Source organism: Gopherus flavomarginatus, chromosome 16, assembly GCF_025201925.1.
Source record: "Gopherus flavomarginatus isolate rGopFla2 chromosome 16, rGopFla2.mat.asm, whole genome shotgun sequence".
In the NCBI taxonomy this organism is placed as follows: domain Eukaryota; kingdom Metazoa; phylum Chordata; order Testudines; family Testudinidae; genus Gopherus; species Gopherus flavomarginatus.
This window is the reverse complement of record NC_066632.1, coordinates 25,067,610-25,086,681: the sequence shown is the minus strand read 5'-3', so window position 1 is coordinate 25,086,681 and position 19,072 is coordinate 25,067,610. Positions and strand designations below refer to the sequence as shown.

At 53.8% G+C, this 19,072-nt stretch overlaps 1 protein-coding gene across 1 annotated transcript in view; it reads left to right on the top strand.

The window, feature by feature from the left end:
* Positions 1–1,344: 1,344 nt before the first annotated feature.
* Positions 1,345–19,072, top strand: part of LRP1 (LDL receptor related protein 1) — a 179,810-nt gene continuing 162,082 nt past the window's right edge. Inside the window, exon 1 of the mRNA XM_050925636.1 lies at positions 1,345–1,896. Within this exon, the coding sequence (XP_050781593.1) occupies positions 1,797–1,896 (100 nt within the window). The 5' untranslated portion in view covers positions 1,345–1,796. The remainder of the gene's footprint in view (positions 1,897–19,072) is intronic.

Sequence of the window (19,072 nt, the reverse complement as noted above, 5' to 3'; positions counted from 1 at the left end):
TTTTTGTGCTGATGGGTCTCTATTAAACACACGCAAAATATAAATACAGTAACAGCCCAATGACCGCAGTATAATGCAGTGTTACAGTAATGCAGTCCCAATGCATGCGTATGCGTGTTTATTTCCTTCATGCAATCGGGGAGGGGAAGGGACCGGTGGCTTGGGGCGTTGGTTAGGGTGAACGTGCATCTCCTTATTGCAGTTGGGGGCGGGATGGGGCTGGTTTGCATGTCAATGCATATCTCATGCAGCTCTGGGTGTGTGCTTTGCAAATACAGGCATCTCCCGCTTGCAAGGGTGTGCATATGATTGCAATAGGTGGGTTGCATGCATGCATGGCTACTTCTGCAAAGTGTGGGGACTCTGACTAGCATGCACAGGCATCTCCTTCTTGAAATGGAAGGATACGAGTCCAATGATGGGTTCGCGGATATGCGTATATCTGCTAGCAGAGTGGGGCCCCTATCGCAGTAAGAGGCAACTGCTTTGCATGCAAGTGCACCCTTCTCTTGTAATGGAAGGTGCAATGAGGGGATGGGAGACTTTCAGGCATACGCACCCAGTGCTCAGTGGGTAATGAGAGTGGTACTGGACTCAAGCAACTAGGTTCTGGGGCTCAAGGCACTTTACTTGCATCACGGATGTGGCAAGCTGAGATGTGCCGTGGCTATGAACTGCCAAGCCTAGAGGTGCCAGGGGTTCAGCCCTGGCAGCTCCAGCACAAATGCAGCACTGACCGCCCCCTCCTCCTGCAGTGTGGGGGAGCGGCTCTGGCCATGAGTGGGTTCTGGATTCCTGCACAGGCGCGTCCCTCTTTCGAATGCGCGTGCGTACTAGTGCAGCGTGTCGCTCCCTTGCAGTGAAATGCATCTGACGAGTCCCCACAAACATGCATCTCTCTCTGGCAATGGAAAGGGGCCATTGCAATGAGGGGCTGAGTGGTTGGTCCCCCCCTCCTTTGGGGGGTCTGCTCTTGCAACGAGGAGTGGCTGGCTTGCATGCAGGTGCATCCTTCTCTTGCAAGGCTATGCAATGGGTGTGGGGGGAGGGGAGCTGCAGGGGAATGGCCCCTCCTGATGCATGCAATGGGGGGGGGCTGCTCTGGCAGCAAGAGGGGGGGCTGGTTTGAATGCACCTGCACCTCACCCCCGCGGGCAGGCGGCTCAGCTCGGCCTGCGCCCAGGCTGGAAGCTTTGCAAAAGCGCCCCCCCCCCGCCCCTTCCAGCAAGGAGCCAAGGGGCAAGGGGAGGCGCATGCGCGGAGCCGCGTAGCCCCCCCCCAAACCCTGGGAACCCATGACGTCAGGCGGGCAGGGGCGGTGCGAGCTCCATCAGGCGGCAGCAGCAGCAGCAGCGAGTCTGCCCCGTTGCTGCACCCACCGCCCGGGAGGGGCCGGAGCCGCCGCCTCTCTCTGCAGCCGGCGGGGACCCCCCCTCGCCCAGCCCCGGGGGTCGCTGCACTTGCCCTGGGTCGCGCTTAACCCATTGCACGGGGGGGCTGCTGCTGGGTCTGGCTGCAAATGCAAACCCCGCTCCCTGCATCGCAGGGCTGAGACCCCCCCCCAATCCCCCCCCACGTCCTTTCCCCAGCCTCGCTGCTGCTGGCCGCTCTCCCCCCCTGGGCCGGGAGAGGAGGAGGGGGGGCTCTTTCCTCCTTCCCCGATTTGTGTTGGATGGTGGTGGAAGGGCTGAGCACTCTGCCCCCCGTGGAGGAAGGGCAGCCGGAGCGCAGGAGCAGAGGTGAAGCGGCTGCGAGCCTGCCCGGCCGTGTCTAGCCCGAGCCCGGCTCGCCGAGCCATGCTGCCCCCCCGGGCGGAGGTGCTGGCGGCGACCCTGCTGGTCTCGTTGGGATATTTGCACACCCTGGCCGGGATCGGGCCCATCTCTGCCCTTGACGGTGAGTTTCAGTCGCTCCCTCCCTCTTTGCAGCCTCTAAACCCCCCTTCTGCCTTTCTCCCCTCGAGGGGTGTTTGGGGCGTCCAGGGGACCCGCTTCGACTGCTCTGAGCTGTGGCCCCGCTTGCCACAGGATCCACTGGGAACCAGCCCCCTCGGGTGCCCTGGCCGGCCTGGGGGCTTTGGGACACAGGCTGACGCCGAAGGGGCTGTGGTTGGGCTTAGGGATTTCACAGTATTGTTTTGCAGTTTGCATGATTCCCCCCCCCCCCCTTGAAACAAAGCCCTGCACTTCTGGTCCATTCCTGGACCCCTCCCTTGGGGGTGGGGGAGAAAGAAGGGGTTTTGCGGGTGTGCATTCTTCACCGCGCCTGCAATTTTCATCTGGCACCAAAATATTGGGCTCCCCCCACCCCCCTGTCTGTTGCTTTTACCGCTTGTGGTGGTCTGTACCTGCAGCTTGTTTATGGGCTGACTTTTAAAAAATGTTCTGAACTCGGCTGTAAACTCCTGGCAGGACTCCAGGGCATATCTCAGTCTCTTGGGAATGGTCAATCGGGAAGATAACCCCTTGAGTGGACATCTTGCTTTGCAAATACACCTCCCCCTCTCGTGTTTTGTAGGTACTTTCCCTTCAATTAAAAAAAAAAAAGCACTCCTGCAACAAATTATGCCTGGAGAAAACATGACGATGCTTCAAAATGTGCATGGACGTGGAAGCTGCTTTTTAAAAAAAATATGGAGGGCAAATGGATGTGTTGGAAAAACTCCTGTTTGCGCTGGTATTTGGATCCTTGGTGATCTGTGTCTAGCGCTGTTATTTCATAGAAATGGTTGCTGTGTGTTTCCTACACGACCGCTTTTGCTGTTTCCTTTCTGGTTTCTATAATTCCAGGCAGCGGGGTGGACTGACTTCAGCGAGCTCCGTGTTTCTGATCTCTCTTGGATTGCAGTCTCGCTTGATCCAATGGTATTTGCATCATTGGCCTTCTGGTTCTATCCCAAGTCTGGTTTCTTTGCAGGTGGTGGAAAATGTAACTCATTCCTTTTGGCCCTGAACAGCCGCTCTAGGGAGGTGAGGACATGGGGTAGAATCCACAACTAGATGCAATTTAAAAAAAAAAAAAAGGGGTCAGTTATCAATATTTAATTGGTTCTCCTAAAGATGCATTTAAAAGCTCTGTTGCTCTGGGCTAAATTGGATGGATCTTCGTGTGGATCATCAGAGAGCAATTGAATAGTGCAGGAATCTACATTCCGAATGGCATCTGCAAAATCAATGCAATTTTTTTCCTCCCCTCCTGCAAGCGACAGGCTGCAGTGCGCTGCTGAAGCGTGACATGGCATATACCAGAGGCAGCAAGGTAGAGTTTGACCAGGCTGGCTTTGAAAAAAGCAGGACTTTCTTGGCGAGAGGGGAGACAATATAAGAATCCTCTGAAACAAACAGCTGCGGCCCTAACAGGGCGAAGGGGTCAGTTTCTGTGCTCAGCTGACATGGAAGTTGGGCATGACGAAGCCCAGAATTGGGGAAGTGTGTGCCTGTCATATATAGCTTGAGTGGCAGAAGAACAAATACTGACCTCTCCAGAGAAATGTCCTCCTTCTCCCCCACCTCAAGTCTTGTCTCCTGGAAAATCACGGCCAGGCTCTCTCTTGGTAACCTCTTCAAATCGCTAATATTTTTTGCCTGGAATCAAAGTTGTAACAGAAAAGCGGGAGGCTTGTAAAGAAGCTTGGCCGGTAGGAGTAAATAAGCCAAACCTGTTAGTTTGCTACATAAAATCGATTGTTTCCTTCCATGTTGCATGAGTCATGACTTCAGGCCTTGCAAGCTCAGATTCTGAAGTGTCAAAAATTCCATTTTGCGGCCTGTGATTATCCTGGCAACGGCAGAGAGAAAGTATTTCCTGAGTAGGTCGTCCATCCTTACCTCCTAGTCTAGACAACTGCCTTGTTTTAAGCAGGACACTTCACATTTTTTTGCCGTATCCCGTCTGCACACTGGGTACGTTAGCAAGCGGCCTTTGGCGCCGCTGAACTTTCAAAGGGTGGTAGAATTGGCCAAATTTGGAGCTAAAAGCAGAGAGAAGGTGCCCAGAGCCACTGATTTTAATGCATTTGATTTAATTTTGCCCTTTTTATATTTTGCTTGAAAAACGCCATTCTCTGCTAACTTTCCAAGGCTCTCCTAGTGCAGCCCTCTCCCCAAGGAACAGCGCCCGTTGTCAGCGTGCAGAGGAAAGACCGTGAGCTCTTTTGAGGGTTGAGGTGTTGTGTTTTCTGCTCTCCGCTCCCCCAGGGAATTGGGGCAAATTTATACTTGTTTTACACCTCTCTGGCCTGGAGAGCCTGCTAGCCAAAGATGGACAAAGGAAGGTTTCTCGCCCCATACTTTACAGAAGGACACTCAGGCACAGGGAGAGGCGGTGGCTTGCCCAGGGGGTTAGTGACAGAGCTGGGGATCAAACCTGGAATTCCCTGACTGTGAACCCCAAATCTACCTTCTGAGTGATTAGAATTCAGCCCGACTGGATGGTGCGAAGATAGATGCCAGAGCTCCAGATTCAGTATTTTCCACTCTGCAGGCCTGGTGAGGGGAGCGGGATTGTGATGGGTGGGAACCAGCACAGAACTGGACCCTCAATGAATATTGGGGCTGGCTGTGTTTTTAGTGCAAGGATCCTCTCTCAGTGTGACTGAAAGTGACCTACGGAGCTACAGGGGACGAGTGGGAGGCAGGCGTCTGTTTCCCTGGGTAGCCAAGCCCCTAGTTAGTGCTGCCATGAACGTTGCATGAAGCTGGCGGTTATTATGCATCCTGCACTGATAAGGATTTGGCCTCGAGGGCTTGAGCTCGCAAGCAAAGGCCGCACCTCAGTACGGCAGAGAAGGGGGCGTGCGGCTGGTGGGGGGTGGGCAAAGGGAGTATGAAGAGGAGAAAGAATTCTGACCCTTCTACCACTAACTAGCTCTTATCCGCTGCCTTTCTCCCATGAATCTCAAACGCCTCAGAAAAGAGGATGATGTCCTTATCCCCATTTTACAGATGGGGAAACTGAGGCGCGGCAAAGTGAAGGGGCATACAATGGAAGGAGAGCCGGACCCGGCGCTCCAGAGTCCCAGGTCACTGTGTCGCCTGTAGTCACATTGCCTGCTTCTGTAATCCGTGGGCTGCACGCAGCGTGAGATTGTGGGTCGCTTTGGGGAGCGCGCCGGCCTCACCTAACCATGGCTCCCCTGCGAAGGGAGGAGCTGTCCTCGGGGAGCCTGACCTGTGCAAACCTGCCCTGGACTTCAGTGGGGGCTTTTGCTCCAAAAGGAGCGAATGGGCCCAATGTACTTATCTCCCATCGGTCCCCTGGGCAGAAACGGCCTTTGGGAGCATCCGCAAGCTGGTTGTGTGGGATGAGGGCTCAGCGGTGGGAAAATGGGAGCTGGGCGGTTTAGAGGGAAAGGCGTCTGCAAGCCCAAAGTATAACGTGCGTAGTAACTAACGGAGCCCTCTCCTGGGTCTGGCGCTCTTGGCCGCGCCTCCAGGGGTCCGATGGGGAATAGAACCCAGGAGTCCTGCTGCTTGGGCATGCGGCTGCACTAACCACTCGACCCCATTCCCCGCTCCGAGCCGGGGATGGATCCAGGCGGCACGACTCACAGTTCTCTTCCACATCCACCTTTCCAGAGCTGTGAATAGAACCCAGGAGTCCTGATTCCCACAGGCCCCTGTCCTAGCCACTATATCCTACTCTCAGAGCCAAGGAGAGAACCCAGGAGTCCTGCCTTCCAGTCCCCTCTCTCTGACCCTCTACACCCAGCTCCCCTCCCAGAGCTGCGAATGGAACCCAGGAGTCCTGGCTCCTGTGCTTCACACAGTGGGCCTGCCTTTTTTTGGCCAGGAGTTGGTGTGGGTAACGGTTCTGTTTGGTGGCTGATACCCTGTCTTGGACTCTTGCTCAGGAGGACAAAGTCCAGTGGATGTGCCAAGGGAATGGATTTTTCGAGCCTCTATTCCGTATCTGTCCTTGGAATCTCTCCCGCCCCCTGTCCTGAGAAGCCCGGCTTGGTTTGCATCGATCGCCAGGCTGAAATCTCGGCTGTTTGTGGAACGCTTTGGTAGAGATTGGAAATAGCTGTGGTCGAAAATGGCTGGTTCCTCCGCACGTCACCGCTCCTGATGCTTTGGTGGTCTGGTGCATCTCATCAGTTCCGTTCGGGGGCTAGTCTGTGCCAGCAGCACTGTGGCTTGTGTGGAGCTCTCCCAGCCCTCTAAAAAACCCACCTCCACAAGGGGCGCAGCTCCCAGCACTGATGCCCTTCACAGCGCTGCAACTTGCTGTGTTCAGGGGGGCGTTTCCCCACCCCGAGCGCTGTAAATTGCCAGTGTAGACAAGCCCTGGGTGGTGCGTTCATGCTCCACTGGGACTGTGTATTTACCAGGACGTGTTTTCGCGTGCCAGGCCGAGAGCCACCCCAGGTTCAGCGGAGGTAAAGCGCCAGGATGCGGAACGGTTTTGGGGAGGAGAGTTCAGAGCTGTTCTGTGGGTTACGGCAGCTCTGGGGGCACCCGGCTGAGGCAAGGCTCCGTTGTTCCCCAAGTGCAGGGAGTGGGACTCTGCCCTGGAGCGCTGGCAGTCTGAGCTATAAACCCTGTTCCCAGAACAGGAACTGAGGCATAAGGAGGTGAAGGTCCAAACTGTTCTCAGAGGGGCTAGTGGTTTTGGGGTGCTGCAGTTCTGGGGCCAACCCCAGCTTGAGACTCCTGACTAGGGTCTGATTTCTCAGAGGGCGGGTGACTGGCACGCTCTGCAAACCAGGGGGGCAGGACAGGACTCAGGTGAGGTGCCCAGAATATCTCCTGCGTAGCTGGAGGATTGAAAGCCCAAACCCAGCTAGCTGCTGGTCCCTGCAGACTGGCCAGTGGCTTAATGCGTCACCCCCATCTGCACTTGTGTCGTTAGCCCCGGGTGGTCTCCTAAGAGTGATGGAAAAGCAAAACCAGCTTAGTCTGTTTCCTTGTGCATCAGACCCCTGGGCACCTGGACCCTCCTTTGTGAGGGGCAGTTGACTCGGTTCTGGCTTAATTGGGTTCCTCTTTGCGGCCAGCTAGAGCTGTTCTGTGCCTGGTCCTGGCTGGGTGCTTCCCTGGGATTTTCACCTGGTTGCAGCTGGTGGCCGGGTGCTTAGATGCATTCGGCCGATCCCAGCAGCGGGCGTGTTCAGGGGGAGGATGTCATGTCTTAGCAGAAAGAGGTCACCCACCTCTGTCCTGCAAGAGGGTTGTGCCTACCCGGGGCCTGCTGCTGTCGGTTCTGTTCCCAGCTCTGCTGCTTCCCTGCTGCGCGCCCTCGGGCAGCTACTTTCCCCTTTTGTGCCTCAGTTTCCCCTCCCAGCCCTTGAGCTCTTTGGGTGAGGGGTTGCCCCTTGCTCTGTGTCTGTGGAGCTCCTGGCGCAATGGGATTCTGATCTCAGTTGGTGCTAGTGAATACACGGGATGGTGATGGGAAGGCCGGTTTCAAAGGGCTCGTTCCTCCGGAGTGGCAGCTTTCGAAAATGAAATGGTTGAGTCCCGGCTTCCTGGAGCCGAGCACGTCGAGGAAAACTCCATCCTTGCCTTGGTGCTGAACCTCTGCCGTGCCACCCTCCCACGCCCGCTGGGCAGCCTGTCTCTTGCTGTGGAGGGATCAAGAGGAAAACATTTATCGCTTGCCCTGTCTTCGTTTCAACACTCACTGAGCTCCTTGGGCTTTTGGTCGGGCTAAGAGGGAACCTGCGACCGAGTGGCACAGGATCTGGCTTTGCGGATGGCGCTGGAGGGGAAGGAGAGCCCAGTGGTTAGCTCCTGGGCTTAGGAAGTGGGTGACCCAGGTTCAGTTCCGTGTTCCACTCATCGACTGCCTGTGTGACCTTGAGCGATTGGCTTAATGCCGCGGTTCCCTGTCTGCTGGAGGGGCCGATAATGTTTTGGTAACAGTGCGTTGTGATCTACGGATGAAAAGTGCTATAAAAGAAATCGGCATGGAACCCAGGAGTCCTGACTTGTCCTTCAGCACTCCCCTCCCCATGCAGGGAATAGAACCCAGGCGTCCTGTTCCCCATCCCCTTTATGCTGAATCCCCTGGGCCCTAGTGTTCTCTCAGAGCCGGGCCTCAGGTTCTCTCACAGAACGTGGGTGGCGGAAGAGAAGAATCCGCTTTGCTTTGAGTTGGGGCAGGGGGAACATTGCTGGAGCTCGCTGCCAGGCTAGGACGAATGTTTGATGCGAGAAATCCCGGGTGAGAGCTGGGCTGCGGAGGCCAGGAGGAGCCGAACCGCTGCGCTGTAGCTTTTGTGAGAGACTCAAAGTGCCCCTGGAACCTGGCAGGGAGAGAAACGCCAAGGAGTTTTGGTTGAGTGGGGAGCACTGGTCTTGTGGTTAAGTTAACAAACCAAGAGATGGAAGGACCTTGCTTCTGTTCCTGGCTCTGCCACAGGACCCCCCATGATCTTGGCAAGTCACTTCCCCAGCTTGGTGCCTCAGTTTCCCCATTTCTGTCCCCCACCCTTCCCCTGTTTACATTGTAAGCTCAGGGGCTCTCTTTTACTAGAACTCCGTGTAGTGCCCGGCGCAAGGGAGCCCTGATCTCAGTTGGGACCACTAGCCTGTAACACACACAACCACAAGGGGCGTTTGCTGAAGAGTCAAGGAACTGAGACAAGAGACGATTTGGCATATTGGTCCAATTGAACCATCAGCCTTTTGCCAAGGTTTTGAGATGGCAGATGGGCTGGGTTACCCCCTGCCCGTTGGCGCTTGCAAATGCCAGCTGAGATCACAGCCCCATGCGCCAGGTGCTGTACAGATGTGGAGCAAGAGATGGTCCCGGCCGCAGCGCCTTGTAATACAGGCAGCCCTTCCTTTATCTCCCATGTTACAGTCAGAAGGACCCTGAAGAGACGAGGGTCTGGATTTTGCAGTGAGTGGGATTCCCAAGGCCTGTCGTGTGAACCTGGCTAAAAGTACTGAAACAGAGCGTTCTGAAAATCTGGGCCTTTATTATGTGCCTTGGGGGGGGGAGCTGAAAACGTGGCCCCAGTTGTGGGCGCTAGCTGAGAATCCACCCCTCCCCAGAACCGGGATGTTCCAGGTATCAGCAGCTGCTGGCTCCTGTTAGCCGAGCTGCAGAGTTAATTGTGCAAGAGAAGATGAAATTCTGGGATGCGTCGTTGCAAAACCTTTCTTGAAATCGCAGCTTTTTGGGGGCTGCAGAGGCGAGGTCCTTGTGCAAGAGCCAAAATCCCTGCCTCGTGGGAGAGAGTTGCGAAATCCCCTGAATGCTGATCCTCTTTAAATTCCCTCCGTCCAGGCTCCTGACGCAGTTTGCAACTTTGGGCAGTGGAAAAAAAGAAATAGCATCCTGACCCACCCCCTTTTATTTAACCCCCCACCCATCCAAGGAGTGAATCTGCAAAGCTCCCGTGTGCCGTGGACCTGCCCTCACTGCCTTCTGGTGGTAGAATACAGAGAGTGAGAGAATTGCGGTTCACGAGTTAACACGAGGCCTTTGTCGGGGTTACAGGCGAGAGAAGTGTGAATCTGTGATCTCTTAGGAAACAGGGCCGGGGTGAGAAGAGTCGTGAGCAGACTGGAGAGCTGTGAATCGGCTGTTGTCATTTTCTGCAGCGTTCACAGGGGAAGGGCATCTTTGTGATTTCAGTGGATTGGCACTTGGATCTGAGTTCAAGTGCTGCCTCTGCCACAGGCTCCCTAGATGACTTTGCCTGCTCTGTGCCTCAGTTTCCCCTCCCGCCATACCTCTGTCTTGTCTGTTTAGCCTGTAGGCGTTTCAGGGCAGGGGACTGTCTCTTGCTGTCTGTGTGTACAGAAGTCTCCCCCTCCTCCCCCCGGCCTTGGTGGGGGTCTAGGCGCTATTGTAATTGAAATAATAAACATTAGAAATAAAAATTTTAAAGGCACCTGGGCAACATAGTAATTGTGCTGAGAACAAACTTGCTCTTGTGTGTGGCACCCGAGATCGCTTGGCAAGACAGAGATGAGGGGTTATTTTCCAGAGTGTTTCTTTTTTGCCGTATGCGTTGCTTATGTGTGTAATCAGTTTCACATCTCTCCCCCCACATAACTGTGTGACACTTCCATTAGCCACAGGGGCAGGGAACTGCCCTGTCTGTATTGCATCCAGCCCCGATCTCGTTGGGCTCATGGTGGTACTGGACTAAGAAAGCTGAGAAATCTGCACTTGGGACTAGGATCCCAGACTCCTGGGTTCTCCTCTCAACGTACTACATTGATTTACTTTGCTGCCTGGGACGAGGCTCCTCACCTTCTTTCTATGCCTCTCACTGACGTGTAAAAGTGGGTTAATGCCCCTCGCTCCCGGGTGCGATGAGGAGGATTTTTGACCATGGGCTAAGGATTATTGGGAAACCAGGATGAAATTAACAAAGGGAGAACATAGGCGGAAGTTTGACCTCTCAGCGGCTGCGGGGTTGTCTCTGGAGGGAATCCTCTCTTGGGGATGTTTCAAACCAGGCTGGACAAAGTGCTGAGGGGAACCGTCCTGCCCTGGCAGGCAGCGGAGGCTAACCAACCGAACAGAGAGCTTCTCGCTCTGCTTTCTGTGGTTCTCTGGTGATAAACTGATCCCCAAACGATCCCCTTTCTTCCGCGCAGGGCGCCGCATGCACGCCTTCCTGTAGGTTACAGTGTAAACCCACTGCCACTTGCCTGCCAATTCGAATGACATCCTGTTTATTTTAGTGTTTCCTGTTCCGAGTTGATCCTCGAGTCTAGGGGGAGCTCTGTATTTAGCCAGTCGGGAAGGAGGAAGGGTGCAGACGGATGCAAAGTTCTGTTGACTCTCTTGATTTAGTTGGGGATTGGTCCTGCTTTGAGCAGGAGACTGGACTAGATACCTCCTGAGGTCCCTTCCAACCCTGATATCCTATGATTCTAAGAGCGCCCCTCCGTTATCGCCAGTTACAATCCGAAGATGCCAGTGGCACACAGAATCAGTGAAGTAACCTTTGTGTGCAGTGGTTTTTCCTCTAACCAGTGGTTAATTGGCTTGACCATTGTCCAGGGCATTCTGTTACTGATACAGGTGCTGGCTGGGTAGCGGGGAGGACTGGAAAATGGGGGTATGTCGTGCTCTTGCTGACAGATGGACTCGTGGGAAGGCAGGGGTGGAGAGTGGAACGAGCCCCGGGACAGAGCTCAGGAAATCCAGGTTCTATTTGTCGCTCTGGCCTGCTGGGAGACCTGGGGCAAGTCGTGTGCCCGCTCTGTGTCTCGGTTCAGCCATCTGTGAAATGGGGAATAATGCTCCTCATCTCCTCTGTAAAGCACTGGGAGAGCTACTGATGGAAAGAGCTAGTTGACAATAATCATACCAGGTCTCCCTCTCCGATCTCAAATGGCCGCAAGAGAATATTTGCCGGAGCGCAAATGGGGGTTGGGTGGGAACTGGCTCTGGCAGCTGTTTTTAACTTTTTTTTCATTTGCAGACCCCTAAAAAACATTGCGTGGCGGTGCGGAGCCCTTCGGAAATCTTTAGATCGAGTCTGCAGGCACCTGGTTGAAAAATGGGGCCTATCTGGTCCCTGTTACCAGGCACCTTTGAGCAGCACCCAGTCTGCAGTGTATTTCTCCCCAGATCTCTGGGCAGGGAGGGCCGCGCTGCTGTCCCCATGGCAGAGAGCAGAGGCTGAGGATCATGTAAGGAGCCTGGATTACAGCCGGGCATGAAACCGAGATCTGTTGCACCCTAGCCACCGAGCATCCTTCCTCATCTTTGCCTCTGCAAGAATCTCCCCCGACCCTATAGATGGATGGTATCTCTTGAATGGATGCTCTGACTGGCAAAAAGTTTAAGCTGCGGGCTGCAGTTCACCTCTTGTGCACTAGGCTTTCACCACTGGTTGCACGAGGGCTGAAATTTTCACCGATGCGGGAGGAGGGCGAACCGCAGGCAGCCGGAGCCGGGGGCAGGGCGTGTTACAGGTTGTGTGAAAACACAGCCCCCGCCCCTGCAGGAATGTGAGGCTGGCTTGCCGTGGAGCAGCATTGCTGGGATGCACCCACTACTCCCTTGTGCACGTGGGCCAGGCTTGTGCTGTGTGCTTGGGGATGGGGAGGGGGTGTTGAGTCATGCTGCCCCACGCAGGGCTCAGCTTTCCAGTGAAATCAGCAGCTGTGCATTGGCACGAGGTGTCTCTCTCTCTCCCCCTACGCGTCGTCCCTTGGCTGCTCTGTTATCCATGCAGCCGGGTTGCCTCAGTGCCCACCTTGCAGGTGCAATGGCATTGGGGAGGGGGTGGCGGTGGATTGTTTCTGCCATTGGCCTTTCTGGGGCCGGGGGGGCTCTGCCTCCATGGGGGAATCCTGCCTCGGGCTGTGCCGATGGACGCTCGGTGCTGATTTTTCTTTTCGTGCTCATACTTGCTCTGACTTTGAGCGAGCTGATCTCTGTCCTCTCCTGGGTGTCGGACCCACTCCCAGTGCAGAGGGTTGGGTAGGAATGGAGACAGCTGGGTTCTGCTCATACCCCGACCCAATAAACTGACTTCTGGCACCTGGGCATTGTCTTTAGCGCTACCTGGCTGTGTCTGAGAGGGGGGCTGGCCCCATGGTGGTGACCTGTACTGCAGTAGTGGTGTGGGGGAACTCCAGTCCTGGACCAGCCCCCCTCCCTGCTGGGCATAGAGCATGATTTATGAGGTGAGTTCCGGTAGCACCTTGCAGCTCCGGTCCCGGACCAGGGCCCCATGGTGGCAGGTGCTTTACAGACACACAATGAAAAAACACTCCCTGCTCCAAGGAATTTAGCCTGGGACTCTAGACCCGATTCAGTCCACCGCAGATTCCCTGTGGCAGTTCAACTTAGCCAGTCCATGCCTCAGTTTCCCCATCTATAAAACGGGATCTAATAGCCCAGTTGCACAGGGGAGTTGTGAGGACAACTACTGGAAAGATTTTGCGGTGCCCCGCTCCTATGGTGATGGGGCATCCCGAAACCTTAGAAAGCTTTATTGACCTGCTGAAGGGTGTGCGTGGTAGATTTCCTCCAGAGAAGTGCATTGAGATGATCTTTGCAACGTACGACCATTTGTTTTTTGCACAAGCCAGTACAAGATGAACGCTGAGCTATTTACAGATCCGTTTTTGCTGTTGACTCAACTTTTTAGTCACTTACGTTTAATGTACCTTGGCAGCCAGCTCCAGGCCATGGCAAATACTTTCGAGGTTACCATTCCACTGAAACCTTTTTTTTTTCTTTTTTTTTTTTTTTCTTGTTCCCTGCCTCTGCTTAAAAAATAAAATAACATGAAGCTGGGTTGGTTTCCAGAGCTGGCTTGCTGGGTCCTATCCCGTTGCATAAGGATCCCGTCTCCCAGGCGCCCACCCCCATTTCATACGCTAAATATGGAACACGACACACCTCTTCGCCAGAGAAACTGAACCGATGGCCTCCAACCCCTAAGACATGGCAATTTACTAGTGCTGCTACTGGCGTGTTTAAAGCGAAAGCCCGTCTTAGCCGGTAGGCAGCCTGAAGTACCTCATGCTGAGGAATCCTGCTAGGTTAGAGGCTAGGAGACCCCAGGCTGGGAGCCAGGACCCCACTGTACCAGGAGCCGTGCAAATGCAGAACAAAAGACCGTCCCGGTCTCAAGGAGCATGGGGGAGGGGCACGGGGCAAGGTTTTTTTTATGTTTTTGTAAATTTTAAAATCAGGGGCAAAGGACGGACATGCCTGAATTGCACACAATAAAGGAGAACCTACCTGCCTTTCCAGTTGCATCTTTAATTGGATTAACTAACCAGCTCACTAAAAGATGCCACTTATCCAAAGCAATGTTAAGAGGGCAATTAAAAAAATTTGGAATGGATATTTACTGGCTCCGATTTGCACAGCGCCGGTTAGACAAAGGAACGGTGTGTGTGTGTGTGTGTGTGTGTGTGTGTGAGAGTTCGGTTGTGACATGTTAAATGTGCTGCATCATTAATTTAAAATAAAAAATAATCCATTTGCTTCGGAAAACTCGTTTCCTTTTTAATTTGCTGCTTCATTCAAAGCTGTAACTTCAGCCTGTTGGGGGCCGTGTGAACCGCACCGTTCTGCTGCTGTGCCCGGGGCCTGCGCTGAATTCTGGGCTGGCTTTGTTTTCTGTGGCTTGTCGGGCAAATTGTTGTTTTAATGTATCCAGAGCTCTGAAACCCTTCAATCTAGTCGAGTTATTCAAGGCGGCAGAGAGCTCCGTTCGCAGGGGCTGGGTTATCCAGCTGAGAGCCAGGCACTGGATGCTCATCGAATAACCGATTTGCGCAGCAGCTTGTTACACTCGGCCGTTAGTCAGCCACATCTTTTTGCTTTTCTTGTGCCAAGAACAGTCATAAGGTTTTACCTGTTAACGAGCCCTCTTTCGTTAGTCTCTTTGGCTTCCCAGCTGTCAGCCACTCCTCGTGCGCCATTAGCTGCGCCTAACAAGGTTGAATTAACTGCAAATCCATATGAAGCCAGGTCAAGATTTTTTTCCCTAAGTGACTCGTGGTTCTGGGGGCCTCTGTTTTTTTTTTTTTTTTTTTTTGCAGTGCTCAGCTTGAGACCTTTCCAAAGGGTTTGCTTCCCCGAGAGCAAATGCTCGGTGCTGGCTGACGCACTGCTCTCATGTCCCCAGTTTTGGGCACCCCAGATTGCTGGTTGCTTTTTGTAAATCTTGGCCTCAAATAATTTGAAGAGGCAGCAAGTGTCCAGGTTAAGATAAACCACCACATTAAATGCAACCAGAGGTTTTTTTTTTAATCCTCTAGGTTTGTGGTTCTCAACCTTTCCAGACTGCTGTACCCTGGCAGCATGTAACTTAGCTTTTCTTCTGCGTGCCACCCTGATCTAGATGAATTGATGTACCCCCTGGAAGACCTCTGCACACCCCCAGGGTATGCGTAGCCCAGGTCAAGAACCACTGCTCGACAGGAAAGTTGAAACCTCCCTTCCAGGAATGCCTTCCCTTGCTTTGCAAAGGCAGGGCAGGTTTATTTATTGTTGGGTGCTCGTGAGCTGGGCACCGGGCTGTGGAATTTGAGTTGCGGACTTATCAAATGGTGTGTCTGGGGCGATGCTCAGTTGATGAGCTCCTACAGACCTCGGCTGCCTAGAACTGCCCTGACATGTCCCCAGGGCTGGATTCTGAGATTGGAGGCTCCGTGGGGCAGGGTCCCTGCTTGACTCTCTGTTTGGGCCTGGTCTGGGACTCCTAGGTGCTGCTGTGAGACACCTACCAAAGTAACCCCCAGGGCCTCACAGTCTTCACTGGATTTCGCCAGGCCCCCCCTCGTAAGGCAGGGCCGTTCTGTTATTGCCGTTGTACAGACGGGGAACGAAAGCACAGTGAGACTAAGGATATGTGTCTACACTGCATGCTGTGCCCGGGTCTGCAAAGCCAGGTCTTATCTGGGCTCTCAGTGTCCACACTGCCCTGTAAACCTGGCTTTGCAATTGCATTTCTCACCGACACGTCCACACTGCGCTACGCAGACGTTCTGACTTGGGTCCGGGGTTTGAGCTGCGTCCGCACTGCAGAAGGCCAAGGCTTGGACCCAGGTCACCAGGCCACCCCCCAGCAGAGAGCCGGCTCCTGAGTGCTTGCTGAGCCTTGAGTCAGACTGATTTCTGAGTGGACAGGAGGGGGGTTGGGCTCAGACCTGAGTCAGAGCCCGGGTTTAGCTGCAGGGTAGACACAAGAATAGCCACACTGGGTCAGAGCATGGTCCATCTTACCCAGTATCCTGTCTTCCGATTTGGGAGCTGCATACAGAATAGAACAATTATGGAATGAGATCTCCTGTTTTCTGGGAATGAGAGGTTTAGGGTTTCCCTGGGTGGGCACAGCTGGGATTTTTTATGTTTCTGGCTGATTTTTCACATACTCATCCATATTGATCTGTTTGTTTGTCACCCCTGCCCAAAAGGAATGTGGTTCAGATACCGTAAGCCCCCTGCACATACGTCAATCCAACTTTGTGAATGTTAAGATTATCCGGCTAACCTCTCGCTACAGATATGCCGAGGTGTGCGAAACCAATGCTGTTTCTATCTGTAGGTGTCCGTTTACTTTGTAGTCCGGTGTATGAGCGTTCCCGAGTTTGCGACGAGGAGCTCGAACGCATCTCAGCAGAATTCTTTGCTGGTTTCGGGAGGTCAGTTCACAGTGCGGCGTGCATCCGGATTTCACGCACGGGTCGGTAACTGAAACGAGCCCCGCAGCTTGACGTAAGTCACGCTGGAATGGGATGAAGGCTCCTGCACCGAAAAACCAAAACAAGCCAAAAAAACTGGGGGCAGCAAAATCTCGGCGGCCGGGTCTGCAGGCTCGGGTTCTCGCAATGGCGCTCTAAATAGCTGTGTTGACATTCCCGCTTAGGCTGCGAACGCTGGCAGAGGGGCTGAGCGTAGCCTCTCCAGGGCTATTTTTAGTGTTGGAGTGCAAGGCCAAGTCTGGAGACCCGAGGCTCTGAGACTTGCTCCTGACGGGTTATTTATTGGGTTTGATGGTGCTGGTGGACTCTTAGGTGATTTGCCCCAGAGTGTCTGTGGAAGGGTGGGGAATTAGCAGCCCTGGTCGCTGACACGGGCCGGCTGCGAGTTTAATTGCAGTGGAGACGTCCTTTGCTACTCTGGCGTCCGTGCCCGTAATCCTGCACATGTAGCTCACGCCCCAGTCACGGGTTTAGCTTGACCTGCACGTTTCCTGGTTCTTGTCTGCGCTGGATGTGGTCTCTCGCTCCTTTATCTTTTCCTCCTGGGAATATAAACACCGCCTTTGGGAGAGGTGCCCAGAGCAAAGGCAAGGCAGCGAACTACTCCCTGTGTCCTCCCCTGCCTACCTTTTGTTTCAGGGCTTCATTATTGTTTGGAAAAGGAAGTGGTCAATTTTTAATACTTCCTAAAGTGCCGGCTGCCGGATGCTCCAGGTGTGAACGGCTTCCCGTCCCAGGCAGGGCAGGAAAGCAGAGAGTAACCGATAGCTTTTCCTAAGGAGCTTTTCCCATTGCAGCCACTGCAATCCTTCCTAGTTCTTTGAATCTGATTTTCTTTGAACCGGTCTTAAAATTGAATAGAGTCCTGGGTGTTTGAAGGGCATAAGGGCGTCAAGTGATCTGCTCTCCTGTATTAGGAAGGATGGACTAGTGGGTAGAGCACCAGCCCAAGACGTGGGAGAGCCAGATTCAACTTCCCACTCCGCTACCGATTTCCTGTGTGACCTTGGGCAAGTCCTTTAGTCTTTCTGTGCAAGAGTCCACCATCTGTTTGGTGGGGATAAGAGCGCTGCCCTGCCTCCCCAGGAGGCGTGGGGATACATGTAGGAAAGACAGAAGAGCTCAGATACACAGGGATGTATAACACAGGGCAAAAATGCGCCTAGCGATTCCTGCCTCAGGCCTGTTCTGGTTAGTGAAGGGGAGTTGGGGCTCCTTGAGCTTTCTCTCGTCCCCATTGTCCCCCCAGCTGGGAGCACCCCGTGGTTGCATGGCCTTGGGAAGGAAGGCTGCCTTTGCTGTTACATCAGTGGCCTTATGTGACGAACTGGGAATGTTCTTAATGTTTTCTTAGAATACTGTATGGGGATGTTGCAGGGGAGTTTTGCTGGGACTGGCTGCGTTGGGGATGGGAGAATTTCCCTGAGGGAGGATACCTGAGCAGGTAACAGGAGAACCCAGGAGGGGGGTTGGAGGCCAGGTGACACCCTCTGCCCGGGACACTGGACAAAGGGTGGGGGAGGAGCCGGGGGGAGGCTGAGTGAGATGGCTGGAGGGAGTTTCAGTTGGGAGCTGGCTGGGAAAATGGAGGGGAGCCCAGATGGGCTTTGGCCTCCCAACGGGACTCTGGCCTCCCTGCCCCGCCCGCCTCCCTGATGGACCTAACCGAGGGGGTCCTGTTGTCTGTACCTGCAAGACCTGTCTTGAACTGTGTTCCTGTCGTCTAAATAAACCTTCTGTTTTGCTGGCTGGCTGAGAAGCCAGGGGTGCAGGGCCTTGTCTCCCCCACACTCCGTGACACCTTGGGAGATGTGAGTCCATTCCAGCCCTTGCTACAAGTCACATAGGGGAAGATTTTCCACAGGAGCCATGTGATTTAGGCTCTCAAGTCTTTTTTGAAAATGAGACTTAAGCCCCAAAGTTACTTGTGCACTTCAGAAAACTTTCCCTTTAAAAAAAAAAAGAAATCTCTTGGCGACTCAGTTTCCCCTCTGTAAATTGGGGAGACTTCTCCTTCCTTTGCCTGTCCCGTCTGTCTAGACCAGGCGGAGGCAACCTGTGGCATGTGCACCAAAGGCGGCACGCGAGCTGATTCTCAGTGGCACTCACACTGCCCGGGTCCTGGCCACCGGGCCGGGGGGCTCTGCATTTTAATTAATTTTAAATGAAGCTTCTTAAACATTTAAAAAACCTTATTTACTTTACATACGACAATAGTTTGGTTCTATATTACAGACTTATAGAAAGGGATCTTCTAAAAACGTTAAAATGTATGACTGGCACACGGAGCCTTAAATCAGAGTGAATACATGAAGATTTGGCCCAGCACTTCTGAACGGTGGCTGACCCCTTGTCTAGACTGTAAGTTGTTTAGGACAGGGGCTATTCCCCGCTCTGTGTCTGCACCACCCGCCCTAGCGGGGCACCGATCTTGGTTTGAGCTCTGCTGCAATCAAAGCACGTTTCGGGGTGTGGAGTGGAGGGGCCTTGTGTCTTTTTGGAGTCCACCTGGGCCGTTTCCGGCCCATCCTGATGGATTCCCTCAGGCATCTCCTTTCGGCTCCAGCGCGTTTTCTCAGGACAGATCCAGGAAGCAGCAGACGAGACGGAGAGTCCAGACTCTTTTTGCTTTCTATGCTGCAGCCTGTTCCTTCACCTCTCCCAACATCTGTCCGGTTTCAGGCTCTTTCAGTTCTGCGTTTCGTCTGCTAAAACCCCCTCCTCCGAACCAGGCGAAGAACCCGCTTCCTGTCTGGGAACAGACTACCTGGAACAACCCTGGAGCCGCACTGGTGCAAGTGCCAAGACTGGTAGGGTAATGTCTGACTTTTGTGTTCCAGACCAGACATAACTGTACCCTGTTCCTCTTCAATCATTTCGACCAGTTACAAACAGATGGGAGGTTTCATCCTGCCAAAGAGTGT